Source organism: Sporobolomyces koalae, assembly GCF_050403365.1.
Source record: "Sporobolomyces koalae JCM15063 DNA, S_koalae_JCM15063T_v1_ctg9, whole genome shotgun sequence".
NCBI lineage: Eukaryota > Fungi > Basidiomycota > Microbotryomycetes > Sporidiobolales > Sporidiobolaceae > Sporobolomyces > Sporobolomyces koalae.
The window spans coordinates 280034-300057 of record NW_027481762.1 but is presented as its reverse complement, the minus strand read 5'-3'; the positions used below and the strand labels follow the sequence as shown (position 1 = coordinate 300057).

At 54.9% G+C, this 20024-nt stretch overlaps 6 protein-coding genes across 6 annotated transcripts; 1 reads left to right on the top strand and 5 right to left on the bottom strand.

Moving 5' to 3' along the window:
* Positions 1-170: 170 nt before the first annotated feature.
* On the bottom strand, positions 171-2804 carry OCT1 (metalloendopeptidase; the record flags this gene model as incomplete). The annotated part of the gene is made up of 3 exons (XM_076677584.1): positions 171-823; positions 920-2156; positions 2238-2804. The coding sequence occupies 3 exons, from the start codon at positions 2802-2804 to the stop codon at positions 171-173; spliced, it is 2457 nt and encodes an 818-aa protein (XP_076535282.1).
* Positions 2805-3511: 707 nt separating this feature from the next.
* Positions 3512-4663, bottom strand: JCM15063_002483 (uncharacterized protein; the record flags this gene model as incomplete). The annotated part of the gene is made up of 3 exons (XM_076677583.1): positions 3512-3637; positions 3764-4186; positions 4634-4663. 3 exons carry the CDS (start codon positions 4661-4663, stop codon positions 3512-3514), a joined length of 579 nt encoding a protein of 192 aa, XP_076535281.1.
* A 530-nt stretch (positions 4664-5193) lies between these two features.
* JCM15063_002482 (uncharacterized protein) lies at positions 5194-8824 on the bottom strand (the record flags this gene model as incomplete). The annotated part of the gene is made up of 11 exons (XM_076677582.1): positions 5194-5628; positions 5696-6277; positions 6357-6413; positions 6495-6620; positions 6694-6801; positions 6882-6989; positions 7076-7265; positions 7346-7732; positions 7819-7933; positions 8010-8121; positions 8195-8824. 11 exons carry the CDS (start codon positions 8822-8824, stop codon positions 5194-5196), a joined length of 2850 nt encoding a protein of 949 aa, XP_076535280.1.
* A 739-nt stretch (positions 8825-9563) lies between these two features.
* Positions 9564-11086, top strand: RPA49 (DNA-directed RNA polymerase I subunit RPA49; the record flags this gene model as incomplete). The annotated part of the gene is made up of 3 exons (XM_076677581.1): positions 9564-9660; positions 9749-10829; positions 10906-11086. The coding sequence occupies 3 exons, from the start codon at positions 9564-9566 to the stop codon at positions 11084-11086; spliced, it is 1359 nt and encodes a 452-aa protein (XP_076535279.1).
* Positions 11087-11321: 235 nt separating this feature from the next.
* On the bottom strand, positions 11322-14625 carry JCM15063_002480 (uncharacterized protein; the record flags this gene model as incomplete). The annotated part of the gene is made up of 9 exons (XM_076677580.1): positions 11322-11763; positions 11843-12082; positions 12171-12653; positions 12726-12858; positions 12935-13181; positions 13254-13388; positions 13469-13857; positions 13941-14292; positions 14365-14625. 9 exons carry the CDS (start codon positions 14623-14625, stop codon positions 11322-11324), a joined length of 2682 nt encoding a protein of 893 aa, XP_076535278.1.
* A 753-nt stretch (positions 14626-15378) lies between these two features.
* On the bottom strand, positions 15379-19820 carry JCM15063_002479 (uncharacterized protein; the record flags this gene model as incomplete). The annotated part of the gene is made up of 9 exons (XM_076677579.1): positions 15379-17961; positions 18037-18096; positions 18176-18229; positions 18299-18554; positions 18657-18777; positions 18868-19062; positions 19142-19231; positions 19300-19334; positions 19408-19820. 9 exons carry the CDS (start codon positions 19818-19820, stop codon positions 15379-15381), a joined length of 3807 nt encoding a protein of 1268 aa, XP_076535277.1.
* Positions 19821-20024: the final 204 nt, after the last annotated feature.

The following is a 20024-nucleotide window of genomic DNA, read 5'->3' as shown; positions in this document are numbered from 1 at the left end:
ATCCTCAATCTTTTGCGACCGACGGAGGAAGTCTCGATGTGTTCAAAAAGTTTCGCGTTCGGAATATGCATATACATCTATCGAGACGGGGCGTGAAGGATCGCCCTCCAAAGTCCCTTTTTGTTCTTCTTCTGGTACATGATACAAGTCATGCCAAGCATCGGAAAGTATCATGCCCCTCGTGCAGCATCTTCGATACCCCATTTGCCCACTTCCTCCATGGCCTCTTTCCCACCTCTCGCCACTCGATCATCTTGAACGAGTTCTCCAATCAATTCCCAAGGTTCTCTACCTCCTCCAAACCTAAGAACTTTCTTCTTGAGTAATTCTCCTTGTTCCCGGTTGAGAGGATCTTGCGCGAATTGGGTCGAAAACACTCGAGCGGCGATCGCTCGATCAAACAAGTACGAGTAGTACGTCGCTCCGTACCCGAACAAATGTCCAAACTGAGTTTGCCAAGCCGTTCCAGGTGCGTGTGGGATCACGTGGTATCGAGCTTGAATGTCGGCGAGGATTCGAGTCGAATCAAAGTCGGTTTGCTGAGAAGCGGTCGTCGCTACTGAGGATGAATGGTACGCTTGATCGAGTGCCGCCATCATGATTTGAGAAGAAGTTTCAAGTGCCGAGAACCTCGATCGTTCCGCGAGGAGTTGGTCAAAGATTGAAGAAGGCAGAGTGTGACCCGTTCGATGATGTTTCGCAAACTGAGCCAAGACTGAAGGTGACGAGATGAAGTGTTCCATCAAGATGGAGGGGAACTCGACAAAGTCGGTCGCACAACGGGTTCCAGCAACGTTGTGGTACTCGGTTCGTCCGATCATGGCTGTCGAAAGTTGGCAATAGGGAGTCAGTCTCTCTTCTCTTTTTTTCGAGAAGAAGTCTATATTGTCGGAGGGAAGGGAAAACAAGGGTTTCTTACAGTGTAGAGCATGTCCAGTCTCGTGTGCCAGAGTCTCCACTTCGTGCCACTGCAAGAAAGCAGGAGCGTTTCCCGCTCCTTCCGAATTGCCAAACGCACACACGAGGACGACGATCGGTTCTTGATGTTTGCCTGGTCGACCTCGATACTCGGTCGGTTCCACAACGATCCCTTCCATGTCACTCCGCTGAACTTGGACTCCATCGACGATCGCGTAACTCTTGCCGTTGAAATCTCCTTCGACATCATCGTCGTCGACTCTGCGAGAACACCTGACAGTGTAGTGTGCCGCACCGGGAGCTTTGCCCTCTCGAGCAAACAAGTCGCAGTAGATCGTTCCGATTCGACCTTCGTCTTCGTCCATCACTTTCAACTTGCGAACTCCGGGAGCCCAAACTTCTCCAACGTTGGGTTCCTCGATTTCGAACCTGATCCCGTACAGGCTCGTGAACAGTTTCGACAATCCAGCGAAACAGGCTCCAACCGAGAAGAAGGGTGAAACGTCCGGCAACGGCGAAGTTGAAGACCCGGTCAAATCGGTCAAGAAATCTCGATCCCACGCGTTGATCTTGCGTGCGTGATCCCCTCGAGATCCTGCATCGGTTTGTGCGAATTGCAACGCTTTGACTTGACGCAACGTGTCTAGGTCTTTCTCTGCCAGAGGTCGATTGTGACGTTCGAGTGCATCGAGAAATCCTTGAACGCTTTCAGGAGTACGAGCCATCTTGTCCTCGAGTGCGACTTCTGCCCAACTGTTCCTTCCTACGAGGTTGGCGAGTTTGCCTCGTTCGAGCAACAATTGTTCGAGCGTTTCGACGTGGTCTTGTGGAGCGGCATGCGAAGCGACGTAGAACCGTTTGCGTACAACGGCCGAAGGGTGATGTCGAGCGAGAACCCTCCCTTCCCAACTGGTAGGATCCAACCACCCTTCGTCTCCCAATTCGACCGGGAAAATCTTTCTCGCGGTGATGGTTCCGAACGCAGCTTCGACTTCGGCTCGAGTGACCGACACGGGTTCTCGAGCTTCTGAATCTGCCGCGTTTTGAAGGAACCGACGTCCGAGTTGTAGGATCGAAGTCGAGAGGGTGACAAACTCGGCGCGTTCGTGTTCGGGCAAGTGAATGCCCGATTTTTCAAAGTCTCGCAGGAACGGAGTCGCGACTGCGTACGCGGCAAACAGTTCTGGAGATTTTGATGGAGTCGATGCGGGCAAGAGCGAGTGAATCGTTTTCAGTCCCTGCGAGCACAGACCAGAAAGGATTTTCAGGCCGTAGCACGAAAGAGCGAGGGAAATAAAGGACGACTTTGAGAAACGAACCTCGTACAACCCTACGTGCACGTTGAGCTCGTTCATGTACTCGCACAATTGTTCGTACGCCGCATTCGCACCTTCGACCCACGCGAGGTCGGGATGAACATTGCGCACGAGTTCGGCCAGATCGATGACCCCACACAAGAGGTCGCTCAACCGGTCGAGGTTCTTGACCATGACGAGCAATGCCTGTTCCGCGTCTTGGATCGATCCTGGTCTTGGTGCCTGCCCGAGTCGAACGATACGGTCGACGAGCACTTTTGCGCGCAAGGTCGTTTTCGAAGCGAGCGTAGGGAATCCAGACGGGTGTACTAGTGCGGGCTGGTTGAACAATCCGGCTGGACGTGCGACTGTTGGCGAAGTGGCGTAGGAAGTTGAGGGAGTGTCGAAGGCTTGGTGGAGGACATCGTCGAGAGGTCTCGAGGGTGTGAGTGAAGGTTGCACGGCTCTCTGACCGGCAGAGATCGAGGTCGAGAAGGAACAGCTACAGGCTGGTACAGGTACAGGAGGTGCTGGGCGCGTCGAGCGTGAGCGAACGAGCCGTGAGGTCCGGCTGATGGCGCTTCGAAGCATGCTCGCTTTCCAATCAGACCGACTGCGTCACGCGACGAACGGGATCAGCATACAGCAGCAAACCGGCTCGAGGTTGCCAAAGTGATCGAGGTGGTCCACTGGGACCGAGGTGGAAGCTGTGGATGCAGGAACACACCGAGATAGGACAGCTCTCACCTTGCCGAGAGAATGTACAACACAGAAGCAGTCTTGGGTGAACGATGAAAACGTGCAAGCGAGGAGTTAATCGGGAGCAGCCGGCGGGGGCGGATCCGCGATTGACGTCGCTGTGGCGCGGATCTCGACCAGTCAAGGGCGACAATACTCGAATCGGAGCGTCTCTGACCCCAAGTCAGGCAGCAAGCAGTAGAGAGAGAGACAATCTCTTCTAGAAACAAGTCGAACCGCAATCTCAAGAGCCGAAGCAAAGCGAACCGCACACAGGCACGTGACCATATAACCTCTATCCTTATCTCGCTTCGCCGAACACGAAAGCATCGCATCACTTTGCCGATAGATCGGGTTCGTACAAAACACGACGCGGCAACGAGCGAGAGACGAGACACAGTCAATCGTGGTTGATTTTTGGAGTTTGCCTTGAGCGTCAAGTGATGAAAGTATCGATTTTTTTTGGTAGGTAGGACCAACAATAACCCCTCGATCAGATTTCAACACACACTCAAGGAGGCAGGGCGGGAGACACAAAGTCGGCGGCGGAACACGAGCGTTTACTCGTCGTCCTCCTCCTCGGCGTCCTCTCCACCGGCAGCGTTGGCAGCGGCGGCAGCACGCTTGCGCTTCACGCGACCGGGGCGGGCACCTCCGTAGGGAGAGGTGAGCGAGAAGTCGATGTGCTGTGAGAGGCGGTCAAGTCGAGTCGAATGCGAATGACGGCGAACGAAAGATTATGCAATGCGAGCGTGTTCTCGATCAGCTCGAAAGTACTCAAGAATTGTCCTAGATCGAGGGGATGAACGTACCTTTTGCGAGTCAAGACGGACAACGAACGAGGGAACGTTGACGACTTGCTTGCCGACACGGATGTGCCTCTGGCGGATGAGGACACGGGCGTGGTGGATCGACTTGGCAAGTCCCGACTTGAAGACTTGGGTCTGGAGGCGGCGCTCGAGGAAGTCCTCGATCTTGAGGGCGAGGACGTAATCGAGACGCATGCGGGTCTCGTCGAGGACACCGATGCGCACGAGACGGCGGATCAAGGCGTTACCCTCGAAGAGACGCTTGGGGTCCTTCTCGTCGAGCTTGAGGAGCTCACGAGCGGCACGACGGATCTTGGAGAGCGTGAGCGAGATGCGCCAGATCTCGTGCTTGTTCTTGAGACCGAACTCTCCAGCAAGCTTGAGCTCGGCATCGAGACGAGCAGCCTCGTAGGGGCGACGAGGGACCTGATTGCGAGCGAGAGCGAGACGAGAGCGAGGGGGGGAAAGTCAGTCGGGCGGGATCTCACGCGCGAGGGGAAGTTGCTAGCTACCTCCGGGTCTCATACGTCTGAGCCCGACTGGGTAACGACCGGCACTGCACCCTCCTCTCCACCCCCTGCTGCCCTGTCCTGCTCTGCTTTGCGAGAGAGTGGACCCGATCCCGTCGTCGCCGCGCGCGTCAAAAATCTCGCGGTGCCTGTTTCTCGCCTCGCTCGCCTGACAACCCGGGTGAATTGGAACGCTGCTGTACCTTGTAGACCTGGTGGAAGGAAAGCACACGGTTCGTCAGCTCGTGGATCGGCTAGCGAGCGTGTGCGCCGAGAGCGAGGCGAGGTGGGAACTTTGTCCGATCCTCGTCTCGCTCTTGCCGCCGCCAAAGGAGACAGGGGAGGGAGGGACAGCGGTGCTTACTTTGCTGACGCTCCTGGGTGCAATCGCCATCTTGAACTAAAGGGCGGCCTAACTCGAGGGTGAATAAGACGGAGAGAAGAGAAACACATCGAGCTTTTTCGCAAACTCTCTTCGACCCTTCCTCACCCCCAGTATCTCTCTCTTTCCCGCTCACCTCTGCGACTCGCGCCTCTCGCCCTGGTCTTCAAGTCATGTAGAATCAACTGCAACAATGAATCATGCTCCTCCGTCCCTCCGATCAGGTGTTGCTTGCTCGTGGTGCATCTCGTCTTCCACCCCGCTTCTTCAGCCTCCCACGCGACTCAGGTACAGGTCGCTCGATCAGAACACACACTCTCACTCTTGCGAGGCTAGTGGTCACTCGGATTCGGCTGGCGATGCGACAGGGAGGCAACTGCGAACTGCATTGCGGGACACGACAAGGGAATAGACAGAAATGCGAAAACTAGGCGAATGCGTGCGAAAGTCACGTGAATGGAGAGACAGGAGTGTCCTAGAAAACGGTAGAAACCGACCGCGAATCATTTGAGCAAACAGACGGGGGAGCTGTGCGGAATCCTTCAAGCATCGCGACGCGAAGGTGGGGTTCCTGGAGGGGTACCCGCACCGTTCGCCGCGGGCTTGTCCTTGTCTCTTTCGAGAATCGACATCGGAGTGTCGACTTCCATCGCTTGAACCGTTTGCGGGGTCGCGGGAGAGTCGAAATCAACCCCGGCAGGTCTCGGCGTCGAGTTCGATGACGACGAATCAGGGCGAGTCGAGAGCGAAGGTCGTGAAGACGTGCTCGTGCGAGAGGATGCGGTTGTCGCCGGGGCAGGTCTCGGCGTTGAGCCAGATGAGGAGCTGCGACCGTTCTTCTTGCGTTCGAGCAGTTTCTTGACCCAGTCCTTGACGAACGATTTCACCTTGGACTCTTTCTCGCTCGAGAGCGTCTCGTACACGTCCGTGTCGTACGTCGGTCGCTTCTTCTCTTTGTCGAGCAAAAGTTCCGTCACCTGTCATCGGAAAGAGTTGAGCCAAAGAGCGATCGAGAACCACACCCTTGAACAGACCTCTGCTTACCTCTTTCGCCCGTTTCTTGAACGCATCGGGATCAAACTGACTCCTGTACTTGCTCATGGTGGAAACGACGACGGCCGAAAAGAGTCCCATCACCTTCTTGTCCTTCTGCGCTTTTTCACGGGCTTCCTTCTCCTCCTTCTTGCGACGGTGGCGTTCTTCCCGTTCTCGCTTCTTCTCGAGTTCCTCCTCCTCCCGTCGTTTGTCTTCGAGTTCCTTCGCTTCTCTCGCAGCTCGTTCCGCTTCGGCCAACAACGCGTTCGCGTCGAACGTTTGCGGTACCACTGGTTTCGGTGCAAGTCCTTCCGCAGGTTTGAGCGGAACTTCGCGTTGAGTCGCTCGAGTCAAATCATTGACGTAGTAATCCCGACCCTCGTCGTCTCGGAGTAGAGTCCATCCGTACGGGAGTTTGCGAGGTCGAGCGAGGGAAGCGGTCGCGACGACGTTTGCAGTAGGTCTGACGAAATCGGATCGATCAAACATTTCCGAAGAGTATTGTGCTTCTTCTTCGAGGCGGGAACGTTTCGCGAGTTGGTCGATATCGAAATGGGATGGTCGTTTCAAGTCTGAATCGTCGCTCGCATCCTGCAAAGGCCATCCGAAATCGTGGTCAACGTGACCTCTTGGTGTTGTTTACCACATGTCGAGAAACTACGGAACATACCCGTTGTGCTTTCGGAATGCGGAATCCAAGGGACAGTTCGCTCCATGCCGCCAGTAGCTAGTCAGGGGGGTTATTACGCGAGTTCAGCAACCGCCTCTTCGAGAAGACTACGACGTGTCAGGGATTGATTGAACTCACCGCCTGAGCCATCTTGGCGATTGTCTCGTCGTCATGTGTGGTGTACTTGTTGACTTCGTCTTCAATCTTGCTCGTTTCAATCTTGTTGCGTGTTTGGAATTTCCACTTTGTCAAGACCGTCAGATCCTGTTCAAACAAACCCGGATCAATTGTCTGTCCTGTGAAATCTTTTTGCGCAATTGGCAGAAATGGAACGAACGAGAGTTAGGATCTCGTTGTCTTTCGGGTACTCTTTGAGAATGTTGTTCATGAGCGACAAGCCATGAAGTCGCAACAACTGCCGTTGTACTTCCTCATCATGCGTCATCTGCGAGCAAAGTTTCCGAGCGTTTGCATCAGTAAAGCAGACCGAGCGAGTCGGGAGATTGGGTTTCACAATTAGCTCACTTGGACTCGCTCCAAAAGCTTGCCAAGGATTCTCCTCGTTTGAAGTGCCTGCCGAATCGCAGAAGCGACTTTCGGAACATCCTCGGAAATGATCGGAGTAAGAGTAGGCTGAGGCCATTTCGAGAGAATCAAAGTCGAAACAGAGGTCAGTCGGGGAACACTTAAAACCATTGGGGGCTCGGGGTCGAACGCACAATGTAATCTTCGTCGAGTTTCTTGCCCTTGCGCTTCTTGTTGCCTTTGAGCCCGAGTGCCTCGACTTCGTCTGCAATGCCCAGCGCATCGATGTAGAGGTCGTCCATTCCTCCAATATCGGTTTGAGTCTTGCCTCCAATGAATCCGACACAGTTCGGTTCCCCGCAGAAACACTCTTGAGCGAGATGCCTAGACAGCGAAAGAATCAACGGTGAGCAACTGGTCAGAGATGCATCGAGATGTATCATGAGGTAAAAGCGTAAACCCACCCATATCGATCAACGTTGTAGTTGAAGGTCAACTCTTCGTTCTTCTTGATGTCGCGTTTCGTGAAGATGCCCATGCGCATCTTTTTGCCGACGGTCCATTTCGCGACTTGACAATTCGGGTTGCAACTGTGATTCAAGAACCTGCCTTTGCCGCCCTTCTTGGTCGCATCGATAAAGACTTCCTTGTCGAGCGCCATGAAGTAGAAATGTTTGATCCCTTCCTGCGCGTAATCCTTCATCTTGCGCGCGAAGGGGGCCGGACCAATCACTTCGCCCACGTACTCGTACACGAACGTGTCGGCAGTCATGTCGGTCATCGCTCGCACTCCAAACCCTTTCTTCTCCGTCTTGACAATCTCGATGGGCGCGTATTCTCGATTTTGAAACCTATTGTCACAAACGAGCGACACATTTTGCAGTGATGAGATTCTGCTAGATGAAAGAGGCGTGAGTTTGACGGATCGGAAACGTACCGTTGGTTCTGACACCGTCCGCCACACCGACAGTCCCCTGCTTCGCATTCAATCTGCAGCATTCGATTCATACATCCCGAGTATTCCCCACACGCCTGATGGTCCAATGGTTCTCCTGTTATCGGGATCGTCAGAGAACGAGATCGTAGCTGAATAGTGGATTTATGGGAAAGGAAGGAAAGAAGCTGTACCTGCTCGGTACACACAGTCGCATCGAGCTGCATCAGGATCATAGTAAGGCGTGTTTCCAAGCTGACGGCTGTAGTAGGAGCTTTCCAAAATCTCGGTAAAAGTCCTTCCAGCCTTGACGATTTTTAACGAGGGGAATCAGCTCGGTGCACGCAATTATACGAACCATTTGGTATCAAGCACATACCTCTTCTTCGGCGCGGGGTAGATCTCCTATCAGTTGCGGTTCAATCTCGACTTGGGCGGTTTTCCGCCTTCCCCTACCTCGTCCTTTGGCGGGAGTACCGTTCGCAGCTTTCTCGGCCGACTTTTCGGTGGGAGGTTTAACATCTTCCTCTGATGTCGAGTCTTCCCGTTTCGGTCGGACCGTCTGTTCCAGAGGTGGTGTCTTTGATCGTGATCGTGAACGAGGCGAGTTTGACCCCGAAGGGATTCGGAACGATTCTCGGCGCGAATCGATCAGAGAAACGGGTGCTGCACTCGCAGAGTACGGCGATGGAGGTGGGAGAGACGGTTTGCGATCTTCGGACTTGGTCTCTTCCTTTTTGGTCAGATTATTGGAGGCGCCCAGGTCGTCCGAGGTCGGTTTACGATCGGCGGAAGTAGCAATGTCTCCCGAATTGGTCACGTTGATCGTTTTCGCAGGCAAAGAAGAATGAGTGACAGCGGACGAGACCGGGAATCGCGCCGAACTGGGCGAGTCGACGGTGCGGGGTCGCGAGGGGAGCTGGGAAACCGCGAGATTCGGCTGCGAGGGCACGGTTTGGGCAGAGGTGGGAATTGCGCCGACAGGTTTCGCAGGAAGCGAGTGCGACATGGGACCGGCGGATACAGGCATATCCAGGACAGCCCTGAAGGGAGAGACGGGATGCGTTGCGGAACAATTAGTTGGAGATCAATTCCACGGGCAGAGCTACGCAGCGCTCGACGCGCGTAGTAGCTTAGACTCACTGCTGCTGTTCTCGCGAGTCTGCCGAGTCCACGGTGGACGAATTTGACATGCGTCGTGCTGGGAGTCTGAGGGGATCAGTCCGATCGCGTCCTGTCGAGAGCCGGTTTCTGGGTCGAGATTGACTTGCTGCGCCGCTCGATGCAATGATCCGTATGTCTGAGCAACGATCGATGCAATTCAAGCGAGAGGTGTGCTGGTATTCGCCTTGAAGCCTCGTCCGAGTCGTGATCCGGCCTCGACTTGCAGCTAGTCCCTCGGAACGGTCGTTCTCGGAACCTTTCGTTGGTTCCTGCTCGTGCGCGAGGCGGCAGTGACTGGCGGGAGCGCGACTCGACAGTAGAGGCAGCAACAGCCAGCGACAATACAAGTCAAGTAATTATATCGAACGCGACGCGCCAAGTCGGTCAGTCTCGAGAGAATCACCAGCCGCAGGCTGAAAGCTATGCTACAAACAGTATCGTGTAATACCATGTATGAATATCCTTGCGAACGCGCGAGACGGATCGAGTGTCTCGGATATTTCTGCGCGCAATTCTAACTTTCTGATTTTCTGATCTACCGCTTCCAGCTCACTCTCATCACGCCCGACCACCGATTGACAACGATGAGCGAGTCTCGGAAACGCCAGAAAGGTCCTCAAGGCCAAGCCATCAACGTTTCGGTCGCATCTAGCTCGACCGCCGGGCCTTCTCCCGCTCTCGGTACGTTGCCCTCGTTCTCGGTCCCGTCGAGGTCCTTCAGTCTCGATTGTCGCCCAGACCAACAACTGACTCCTTTTTGTTCTACTAGCTCTGTTCCCGTCGGCTCAACCCCCAGCCAAGACGCCGTACTCGCTCTACTCGCACGAATCGCAGTCGCTCCTCGCGGCCGAGACCGACGACATCGAGTTCGAGTCGCGCAACCACCTCGGCAGCAGTGTCGAAGAAGTTGGAGGCGAGGAACGCGGCTACTCGACCGAGTACCTGCTCGGCGTGCACAACCCCGTCGACAACTCGCTCACGCTGCACGCCGCTCCGCTCCACCTGTTCACGCCGTCGATCAAGGCGCTCAAACCGACACCAGAAGCCCTCGCATCGCGCGATCAACAATCCCTCATGACGGCCCAACGTGCCCTCCTCGGTTCGACGTTTGGTACGAAAAAGGCGATTCGTGCGCTCAACGCTCAACAGCGCAACAAGCTCAACGAGGAATCGTTCGGAACTGGAACCGTCTCGAAAGGTCTTCAGAATCACTTGCAAGCCTCGATCCAGATCTCGTCCGCTTCGCTCCCAACTGCCGAGTCGGTCGAGAAAGTTGCCAACCTCGCCCGTCCGATCCCTCCTCCCAACTTTGCCGCCGAAACCCCTGCCGACGTGTACTCGCTCGAAGACATGGTCTCTTCGACCGAACTCAACTCGATCGACCTCGGTCCGTTCCTCGCTGCCGCCGGCACGAAAGAACGACTCGCGTTGTTGCCTGGAGGACGGAAACCTCAGTTCCTGTGGACCAAGTTCAAACAGATCTTGCCCGCTCGCAACGCGGTCGAAGGTTCGATCCCGAATCCTACCAAGAAGGACCGAGAGCGACTCAAACTCGTCGTGCACCTCGCGTACCTGTTCCAGTTCCGATACGCCGTCGTCCCGGGCAAGAACGTCGATCGATCGAAACTCGTTGAAAAGTTGGGCAAACCGGCACCGGCACTCGTCGATGCGTTGATCGAACGGTACACGGAGGGAACGAGAGTGGGTGGAGGAGGTTCCGAACAACGCAAAGTGACGAGTTTCATGGAATTGAAATTGCTCAGTTACTTGTTGATCCTCGTGTTGAGGATCGATGGGTACAGCACGGATGTCAACTCGATCGCGGAAGATTTGGGAATGGGCAACAAAAAGTCAGTGATTATCCCCATCTTTCTCTCGTTCTCTCTTTCGGTTGCTGAGTTTCGCGATAACACCAAAAACAAACAGGGTTCAAGAATTGTTCCGATCTCTGGGATGTCAATTGTTGGCACCTACAGCCACCGACAAGGAGAAACTCGTCGCAGCGGGTCACGCTTCGACTCCAGCAGAAGCAGCCAAGATGAAGAAGGCGAGTTTGAAAGTACCCCTCGAGTTCCCCAAGGAGAGGAAAGGCAAGGCCAAGAGATAATTTCTTATTCTTGATTGGTAGCGGGAAGAACTTGGGAGTTGCAAAACTTGACATTCGAAGATGAGATGATCCCTTTGGACTCTCGAAGCGAGGAACCTTGCGAGGAGACGACCGAAAAACATGTCTCGCGGTTGATTGGGGTGCGACTGACGATACCCGATGAAAGAATGGAGAAAACAATTCACGTTTGCAGATGGAAATCTATAGACAGTCAGAAAAGATCTCTCTCTTTCCTTTAGAGTTCATCTTTCTTGTGTCCCGAATCTGTCGACTTGTCAGACTGTTCCTGATCCTTGTCCTTTTCAGTCTTGACGGGTTTGACCTTCTTGGCCCTTGGGATCTTCTTCTTGGCCAATCTCTTGACTTCGTTTTCAAGTTCCTTGATCTTCTTTTCGAGGTCCGACGTCTTCAACAATGGATCCTCGTGTCCTTTCAATCTGTCTTGCTTCTTGACGAGGTCTTCGAGCCAAGACGTCGTGTTCGAGACGAGTCTGGTCAAGTTGTCGAGTTCGTCACTCGTGAACCGTTTGATCGCGTCCGCCGCAGTCGCAGTTTGGTTCGAGATGGCCGTCGAGTGAAATACAGCGGACGAAGAGATCACTTCTCGCAATCGGGTGATCAGGGCAGGCCGCGAAGTAGCTTCGATCGATCGGTTCAAGATGTGCTTGACGAGTTTTCTGAACGCAACACGAAGCGCTTCGAGAATTAGTCATGGAATATTCGGAACAACTGGGAAAAGATAGGTCTCGGGCTCACTCCAAGTCCCGTTTCTTCTCTTTGAGTTCGAGCGTCTTGGCACTCTCGCCTTCATCCCAGAGCCAGTCTCCAGATTTGTCGTTGAGCTCTTTGATCGCTTTGCGTTCGCTCTCGACACTCGACGAGATGAACGATGATTGGTCGAGAAGATCACGGACTCGGTAGATGTATGCTTCGAGAGTGTTCCTTGCTTCTTCGCGAGCCAATTTGCGTTGAAGAGAAGCTTTCGCATCTCTCAGTCTGTGATCAAAATCGACGCTAGTCAGCTTTCTCCTCGAAGGCGTGGAGGCAGGAACAAAACCGGTTTCGAGTTGCCGTTTCGGCTCACCTCTTCTTGACCTCGCTCTTCTCTTCGGTACTCATCGCGCCGCCTTCGATAGGCTGAACAGTCTCGACGTCAAGTTTCGTTTTCGCAGGAGGCAGAAGGGACTGTTTGATCAGGTCATCCAACTGTGCTTGTTCTTCCGCCGACAAGGTCGCCTCGGCATCTTCCTTGGTAGCATCCGCCGTCGACTCGGCATCGGCAGTCGAGCTCGTGCTTGTCGTCGTCGCAGAGGTAGAATCCTTCTTGGCTCCAAACTTGTTGAACAGGCCTTTGAGCTTGTCGGTAACTCCTGCCTTGGCTTCGACTCCGTCTACTTCCTCTCGCAGGACGAGGGTAGCTTTGCCAACTTTGACGAATCCACTCTCGTCGAGCTCGATCGTGACTTGGACCGTCGCGTTCGCTTTCTGTTCTGCCGTCAAGTTTGAAGTGGCTGGCGAAATTCCTTTCAGAGTCGTCGAGAACAGGTGAGACGGGATCAGGCTGTCACTGTCATCGAGAAACCCGCATTCAGCTACAGCCTCATCTAATCTGCCGCGGAGGCAACGGGGCAAGACTCACGAGGCAGCGCCAGTTTTGCGGTAGCTAAAGTCGAGTGCAGCATCATCCGTCTTGCGGAGTGTCAACGTTTTCTTGTTGCCCGTCTTTGAATTTGCCGGGAACAAGTGAGTAGTGATGATGCGAGGGTCGGAACCTGCGATCCCGAAAGCAAGGGTTAGGAATCGATGATAGGTGCGTGCGCTTGCTCTGCATGTAGCAAGCGCGCTCACCATCTTTCGAGTTCTCGGCCTCGTACGCCACGTCAATCGCGTAAGGAGACAAGTCTTGAACTCGAATATCTTTTGTTCGGAATCCTCGGGTGATACCTGCACCGTAGAGGCCTGCCCCGAGGACTGCCGCTTCATCGGCGTTGACGTTCTTGGCAATCTTGTCTTCGCCTACGAAAGACGCGACTGCATGCTGAACCATCGGAACTCGGGAAGAGCCACCGACAAAGATGAGGGACTCGATGTCGTCCTGCGTTCGCGAATTGGGTCCGTCAGCAACGCGAGAGGGATTTGGCGGCGAGAGCAGTCAGGTAGTACATACAAGCGACAGCTTGGCAATATCGAGCGCATCCTGGATGGGACGGGTCAGGCGAGAGATGGTATCGGTCGAACGCGCTTCGAGTTCTTCGCGAGTCACGTCAAAGCGGAAGTCGAGATCGTCGATGAGGCCTTCAATCTGCGTTACTCGCAAAAAAGCGCTCTTGTCAATCGACATCCCAACTCGAATTACAAGACGGACGAATTAGGAAGACTCACTCGGGCTGATGCGGCAGTGTTTGCTGACAAGACTTGCTTGACCCGTCCTGCCTCCTTGGTCAGTTTCGCCATCGCCCTCTTGTCCTTGCGAACGCTCTTGCCAGCTTCGAGCTGTTTGCCCGTCGTCGCTTCAAACCCTTCGATCATGATCTCGCGCACGACGTTGTCAAACACGTATCCTCCCACCTCGACGTCGAATCCAAAGCCGTGCACTTCGACCGCAGTCGCGTTGCGCAGGACAGGAGTTTCAGACAACGAGAGCGGATCAGGGAGCATGGCGGATTTGAACGAGACGAGTGTCGTGCGGAGCGATCCCGAACCGAGATCGTAAATCAGGTGGTAAGACGGTGTCGGAGGGAACGAGCGAGTCATGGCGTAATTGACGGCGACTGATGCATGATCCCAGAAGCCAACAGAAAGTCAGGAGCTGGTGACAACTCGATAACAGTGACTGTCCAAAGCAAGGACGAACCGGCACTACCATCGTTGACGAGGCCCAAGACCCTCAATCCGGCAATCTCTGCCGCGTCGAGAACCGCTCTCCGTTCCTGCTCGTTGTACCACCCAGGTACGGTCACGACCGCTTCCCTCACGTTCTCGTTCGCCTGTTCCTCGGCGAGTTCTTTCGCGAACGTGAATTGCATCGCGAGCACTTCTTCCACCGGAATCGTCATGCCTGACGTGGAGACCGCAGGAGTTCCTCGCTGCGTTGTCGATTGCGGAGTCGCGAACAATGTAGAGTGCAATTGCGACTGTGGATGAGCCGAAGAGTGTCCAAGCAGGAGCTTGACGGACGAGACCGTGTCTTGCGGGAATCGAGTAGCCTAATGCGCTCATTTGCGTCAGCGTCGGACATGACTCAGGATTGGCAAGCGAGGAAGTGGATGTCTACTGACGAGGTTGGCAGCATCTCCTCCGACGAAGCGGTCTTGACCTCGAATCGAGACGAGCGTTGGCACCTTGCGTTTACCTTCCTTTGTCAACAGGACGTCGAACGGTACTCCTGGCTTCACCAGGGAAGCCTTGAACGAGTCTGTGCCATAGTCGATAGCGAGTAACGACGCGGCGGAAGCAGCTGGAACTACAGTTGAAAGCGCGACGAGAAGCGCTGCGAGTAGCGCCAGGAATGACCGTTGTCGTCCTGGATGCCGAATCATTATACTTACGAGAGCGAAGCGCCGCTGCAGTGTATGCAGACGAGCGAGAAGGCGTGTCGAGTGAAGGTTGACGCGCGCGCGCCCAAAGTTGGCGAGGAGAAATCTCTCAGCGACTGACGTGTCCGACGTGGAACCTTCGTCTTGACCACGTCATATGCGGTCTCGCTAGTTTGTAGCAGCTACTGGATTTTGACGGCAAGGAACGTGCCTTCAACCCTCCTAAGCCCTCCTGACGCTCACTGCCTCCGGAAGACTACGCCGCCGCCACTGCTCGGACCCTCCGTCTTGAGGGAAAGTCTTCTTGAAGCTTTCGAAGGCGTTTACCAAGACCAGAAGATTCAAAGTGCTGACGCTCGAGCAAGGGTGATCTGATCTGTCTCTTGACACTTCTCTCTCTCTCGTGTGTCACGGGAAGGAACAGGATCCAACGTCACATGCGGCCACGTTTCTCCCTGGAAAAGCGAATATTTACGCAGATTACAACAACGTGCAACAGAGAACGAACCAAAAAAAGGCGGGGAGGAGGGGTAAGAGAAGAGATCCGGAATTCAGACGATGAGGAACGACGTAGAGAGAGAGAGAGAGAAGGACGGGAACGAAAAACGGGAGAGCTGGTCAGATCGGGAGCAAGTTTTGGAGAGCGTGCGAGTGATGCGTGCAAAGTATGAAACGAGAACGACGAGGACGAGGGGAGAAAAAAACGAGATTCCGAGAGAAGGCTTGAATGAGAGTGTGCTGGTTGAAGTTCGCGCTTCACACCATCGAGTTCGAAGTTGGCAGTAACGTTGGACTTGACGTTTGGTGCGCCGCAGCTTTGCGCCGTTCGTTTTGGCGAGCTCGTTTCGCGGCATGTTTCGATTTTGGGGGAGTCATCGACAGCAATTCGAGACCATTCGTGACGGTGCGTGGACTGTCAGATCCAGGAGACACGGAAGTGGTTGAAGAGGCGGACGAGAGCGACGGAGACAAGAGTGAATCATCGGTGATCGCCGGGAGCGTCGGAGAAATCGGACGCGGTGTTCGATCGAGATCAAAGTCGGCTTGCTCGGAATCGAGCGGCACTGGAGGGGGCGTCGAGTTGAACAACGGCGACAAGGGTCTCCAGGCGTACACGGGCGCGACAGGGACCGCTTTCATTGGGGTTGATGCCACGACTGGAATCGCTTCGATCGCTTGCGGGGGAATAGCTTCGGTTGTAGGAGCCTCGATCCGGTCTTCAAGCGGGAGAGAAGGGCCGAGGTTGGCTATTTCGGCTTCCTCTTCTCGTAGCTCGTTCTGCTCCTCATCGTCGTCGGTATCGACTTGGTCCTTCTCTGCGTCCTCGAGCTCCGCTGATGCGACATCCTCTGGTTTCGGCAAGGTCACCTCGATGGCTCCAAACAGGATGCTTTCGCGACCATCAGGACCCATCCGGGTCTGCGGTACACTCCGTCCCCTCTGCCGCGAACTTCGATCGGCAGGCCCCGAGCGCTTCAACATGACGTGACTCAGGTGTTCGAGTGGAGTTTGAGCGAACGGCGCATCGACCGGTCCATCCTCATCATAATCGTCATCATCGGTGGGGAGCACGAGGTCTTGGTCATGCTCGAGCTCAGTTCGCCCTGCGTCCGAGACTCGAGTGCGCCTTCGGAAGGGTTCCGTGGCGACTTCTTGAACCGAACTATCCTGTTGCTCCTCGTCGGCTTCGACCACGTGATCGTCCTCTTGTTCCGACAACCCGAAACTCCTGCGGATCCCTCGACGACCATCGTAGTGGTTCGCTGCGGGTTTGCCTCCCGATGGAATCGACATTCCATAAGGGTTGACCCCCCATCCTCCACTGCCACTGAGGTACGCGGCACTGCCTCCAGACGCGTGGTAGTGCGCGTACGACGGGAGTGGCAGCAGCTCCGGGAAATTGCCAAACATGATACTACTCGCTCGGGCAATGCGTTCCCGATCTTCGGCGGGGAAGATCGGAGCAGGGGCAGGTGACCGTGAGAGCGTCGAGTGTCCGGCAGCGCTTGCCACTGCAGACGACGAAGGAGAAGACGAGGATGACGAAAGCGGGTACGGAGGATACGGTGGAGTCGAGGTTCCGTTCGGAATCGACGAAGTGATCGGAGCGGCGAGTGGATACGACGGTGCTGGGCTTGCGGCATACGGGTTCGAGTACGCGTGGTGGGACATGTGAGGGTTCCGAGGTACGGAACTCGCTGTGCGAGGACCACCGGTAGTCGATGATGGGTAGGTCGACGAAGGGTATCGATATGGTGTGCGTCCGACGTAGTGTCCTGCCGATGACCCGTTCGGGTAACCATGGTTTGCAGAAGAGAAATGACTCGGTTGCAAATCTGGACTTGGCGGGGCCGTGAGCGAGACCGTAGTGCGTGGATGTGATGAAGGTGCAGTCGGACCGCCGACATCGCTTTGCGAAGAAGAAGGCGGGTTCTGGAAGAATCGATGCAGATCATAGCCATTTGTTGTACCGCCAGACTGCAGTGACGGTTTGTCTCCAGCACCTGCCGGGTTCGATGTTGACCCCGGCCGGGCTGTTCCCGCTGAAGCTGCGAGTGCCGCTCGTTCCTGCGTACCATCCCAAGATTGCCTTCGATCTTGACCCGAATCTCCTGCTGCAGGAGCTGCAATCGAGGTCGAGGCAGATCCTTGAGGTAGCTGGCGGACTGCGCTGTCCGATTCTGTCGGAGGTGACGTCCGTACAGGATATGACTGCGCAGCCGGTGCTTGCAACGATCTTCTCGAACTCTCACCAGTACCCGCGTTTGCCTGTCCGTTGACCGGCACCTTGTTGTCCTTTTCCTGCTCGACTTTCGTCTCTTGCGCTGGTCTCGTCACGAGCGGTACTGACAAGCCATTCACATGTTGTCGATCTGCCGAGTCGTGTCCGTACATCGATCCATGTCCGTACTGCGGCTGGTGATTCGTTGGAGGTGCAGGTCGCAAGTGAGGACTTGGCACTGACCGTCTCCGCGGGCTTTTCGAACCATGCGTATTGTACGACGGTGGGACAGGTTGCAACTGATGGTTCGCAGTTCCAGTACTCGAAGGGTTCGCATGATGCAGTTGCGTTTGCGATTGCGGTTGCGGTTGAGGATGTAGGTGATGAGGCGCATGGTGTTGTTGGAGGTGGTGATGACTGTTCTGTTGCGGCTGAGGTTGAAGGTGCTGCTGATGCGAGTGATGCTTGAGATGGTCGGGAGGAGGATGCATGAGCAGGAAATCTTCCCGTTCGGCACACAGGTCGTTCATGATCGCAGTCACGCGTTCTGCAGATTGCGGATTCCGTGGTGACGGCGTTGTGAGTATCCGCACAGCGCGCATGAATTCCCCTCGAATCTGTAAACAGACGCGAGCTGGTAAGATTTCGGGAGCGAACGCGTGAGGCGGAAGTGTTCACAACCCGAGACGTACAGTATACAGTCCATCTTTCGTAACCGTTCTGGCGACATTGTAGTCTAATGCGAAAGGATCCTGGAGAGGCGCGTCAAATGTCGCAATTGATCAGGATCTCATAGCAGCGTTGAAATGTGAACAACGCTTGGCTACTCACCTCTATACAGAGTTTGTGCAGATCTCGGACAATAACTTCCGGGTCGAACTCGATCTGTGCAACAGGTCTTATCGATTCAGAGTCTGAAGGAAAGGAGTAGAAGAGAGAGAGGGAACGACGTACGTCCGAGTTCCAACCTTTCTCCTCCTTGCCGAGCGTTCCTCGCTCGCTCCGAATACTGATGACCGACTTGGTATAGTCGAACGAGTTGGCAAAGTACTTGAAAAAATCGATCAAGAGTTCTCCAGTTGATTCAACGTTCTGCGCCTGAAACACGTTCGAAAGCGATTCGAGGTCGTCAAAGAACGAGATGTCGTGACCCTCGTACGTGAGGTCTTCGAGCGGAATCGTGGTCGATAATGGCAAGCGTTGCAAGTTGCTGTCACGTTCCCAAACGACCCCAAAACTTCAGTTTTCGGAACGCTCCCGTAGCAGGGCGTACGGCACTTGGTGCAGAGGGAAAGGGAGTTGAGCGACGTACGGGACTACGGCGGGTTGTTTGACGTGACATAGGAAATGGATGACGAGCAAGACGTATCCGTACGAGCTGAGCGTCCCTCGATATGGATTGTTGATCTTTCTCCGTTTCGTCCACACCTTGACTGCTCACATCAGCACGAAGACCATACGTATCAGACTCGGTCCTTCCCAAATCGAGGAACACAGAAGGAGCACGTCTGTTCGCGACTAACGGAAAAGAACAAGTGTCCGCAATCTTGGGTCGATCATGGCATAGGTCAACAGTAACCGAGTGTTTTCGAGTGCGAGTCGGTTCTCGAACCCAATGTCGCACGCCATGCCTTCAGGAGTGGTTGGCGTCGCAGGCATGGTCAACTTGATGATCGGTATTCGTGCTCGTGGCAGCATTTTGACGTAGAAATTGGTCTCTGCAAAACCCCGAGTTCGATACACATCAGGAATCTTGGGCATTCAACAAAGAAGGATGTGAGGAGGGATGGAACGAACCGCGTTCAATCAAGTTGCCTAGTAATTCAACGAGTTCTGACGGTGCTCGCACAGGCGCATCTTTGCCCAAGAAGCAACACAAGTCCATGTCTGGTCAAGATCCATGTCAAAGGTCAGCCGTAGTCGAGCAGCTGCACTGAACAGGCGCAGTCACGAACCCGAGTTCTTGAGTGCGAATCCATTCGCCATAGATCTGCCGGAAGGATCCAGGGAGGACGAGTCAGGAAACATATCGCGGCAATCCATCTCGACAGTTCTGAGCGTACCCAAACGGCAACAGTTTGGCGCCAGGCGAGATCTGGTCCGCGAGTTTCTCGAGGTACTGCCTCGCTTGTTCTTTCGCGGCGTACTCTTCCGGTTGCGGTACGACCGACGGGACAAAGTTGAGTTCGAGGTACTCGGTGAGCACCGGTGCGTTCTGGTACGTCGGATCGTGTGGGTGCGAGGCGACATGAGGATGCAGGTTCCAACCGTAGTGAGCTCCTGCCTCGAACGCTCGCGGTGGTTCTGTCCCCGGGGTCGTCGCTCGAGGTGGCTCGACTTCAGCTTCAGGTTCAGCGATGTCCGGGTGCGAGTGGTGCCGCGGTGAAGTCCCTGATCGAGTTGGTTCCTCACGCGGCTGCTCATCGCGGTCGTCGTCCAGCGTAGACGAACTCGTCCGACTCTCTCGACGCGACATGTCCGAGCCAATCTTGCAGTCCAGCGGTCCGGTTCAGGCGAGCGAGCGCAGACGTGAGTGGTGTTTGGCGGAGGGTCGAGGCGCAGTCGAGCGTTGGATCCGGTCGCTGTCTGACAATTCGTCTCGTAGTCATCGTCTCTCCCTTTTTCTCTTCCACCTTGAAGTACTTCTCACTTTGACTTGTTGCTCCAACAGGGGTGAACG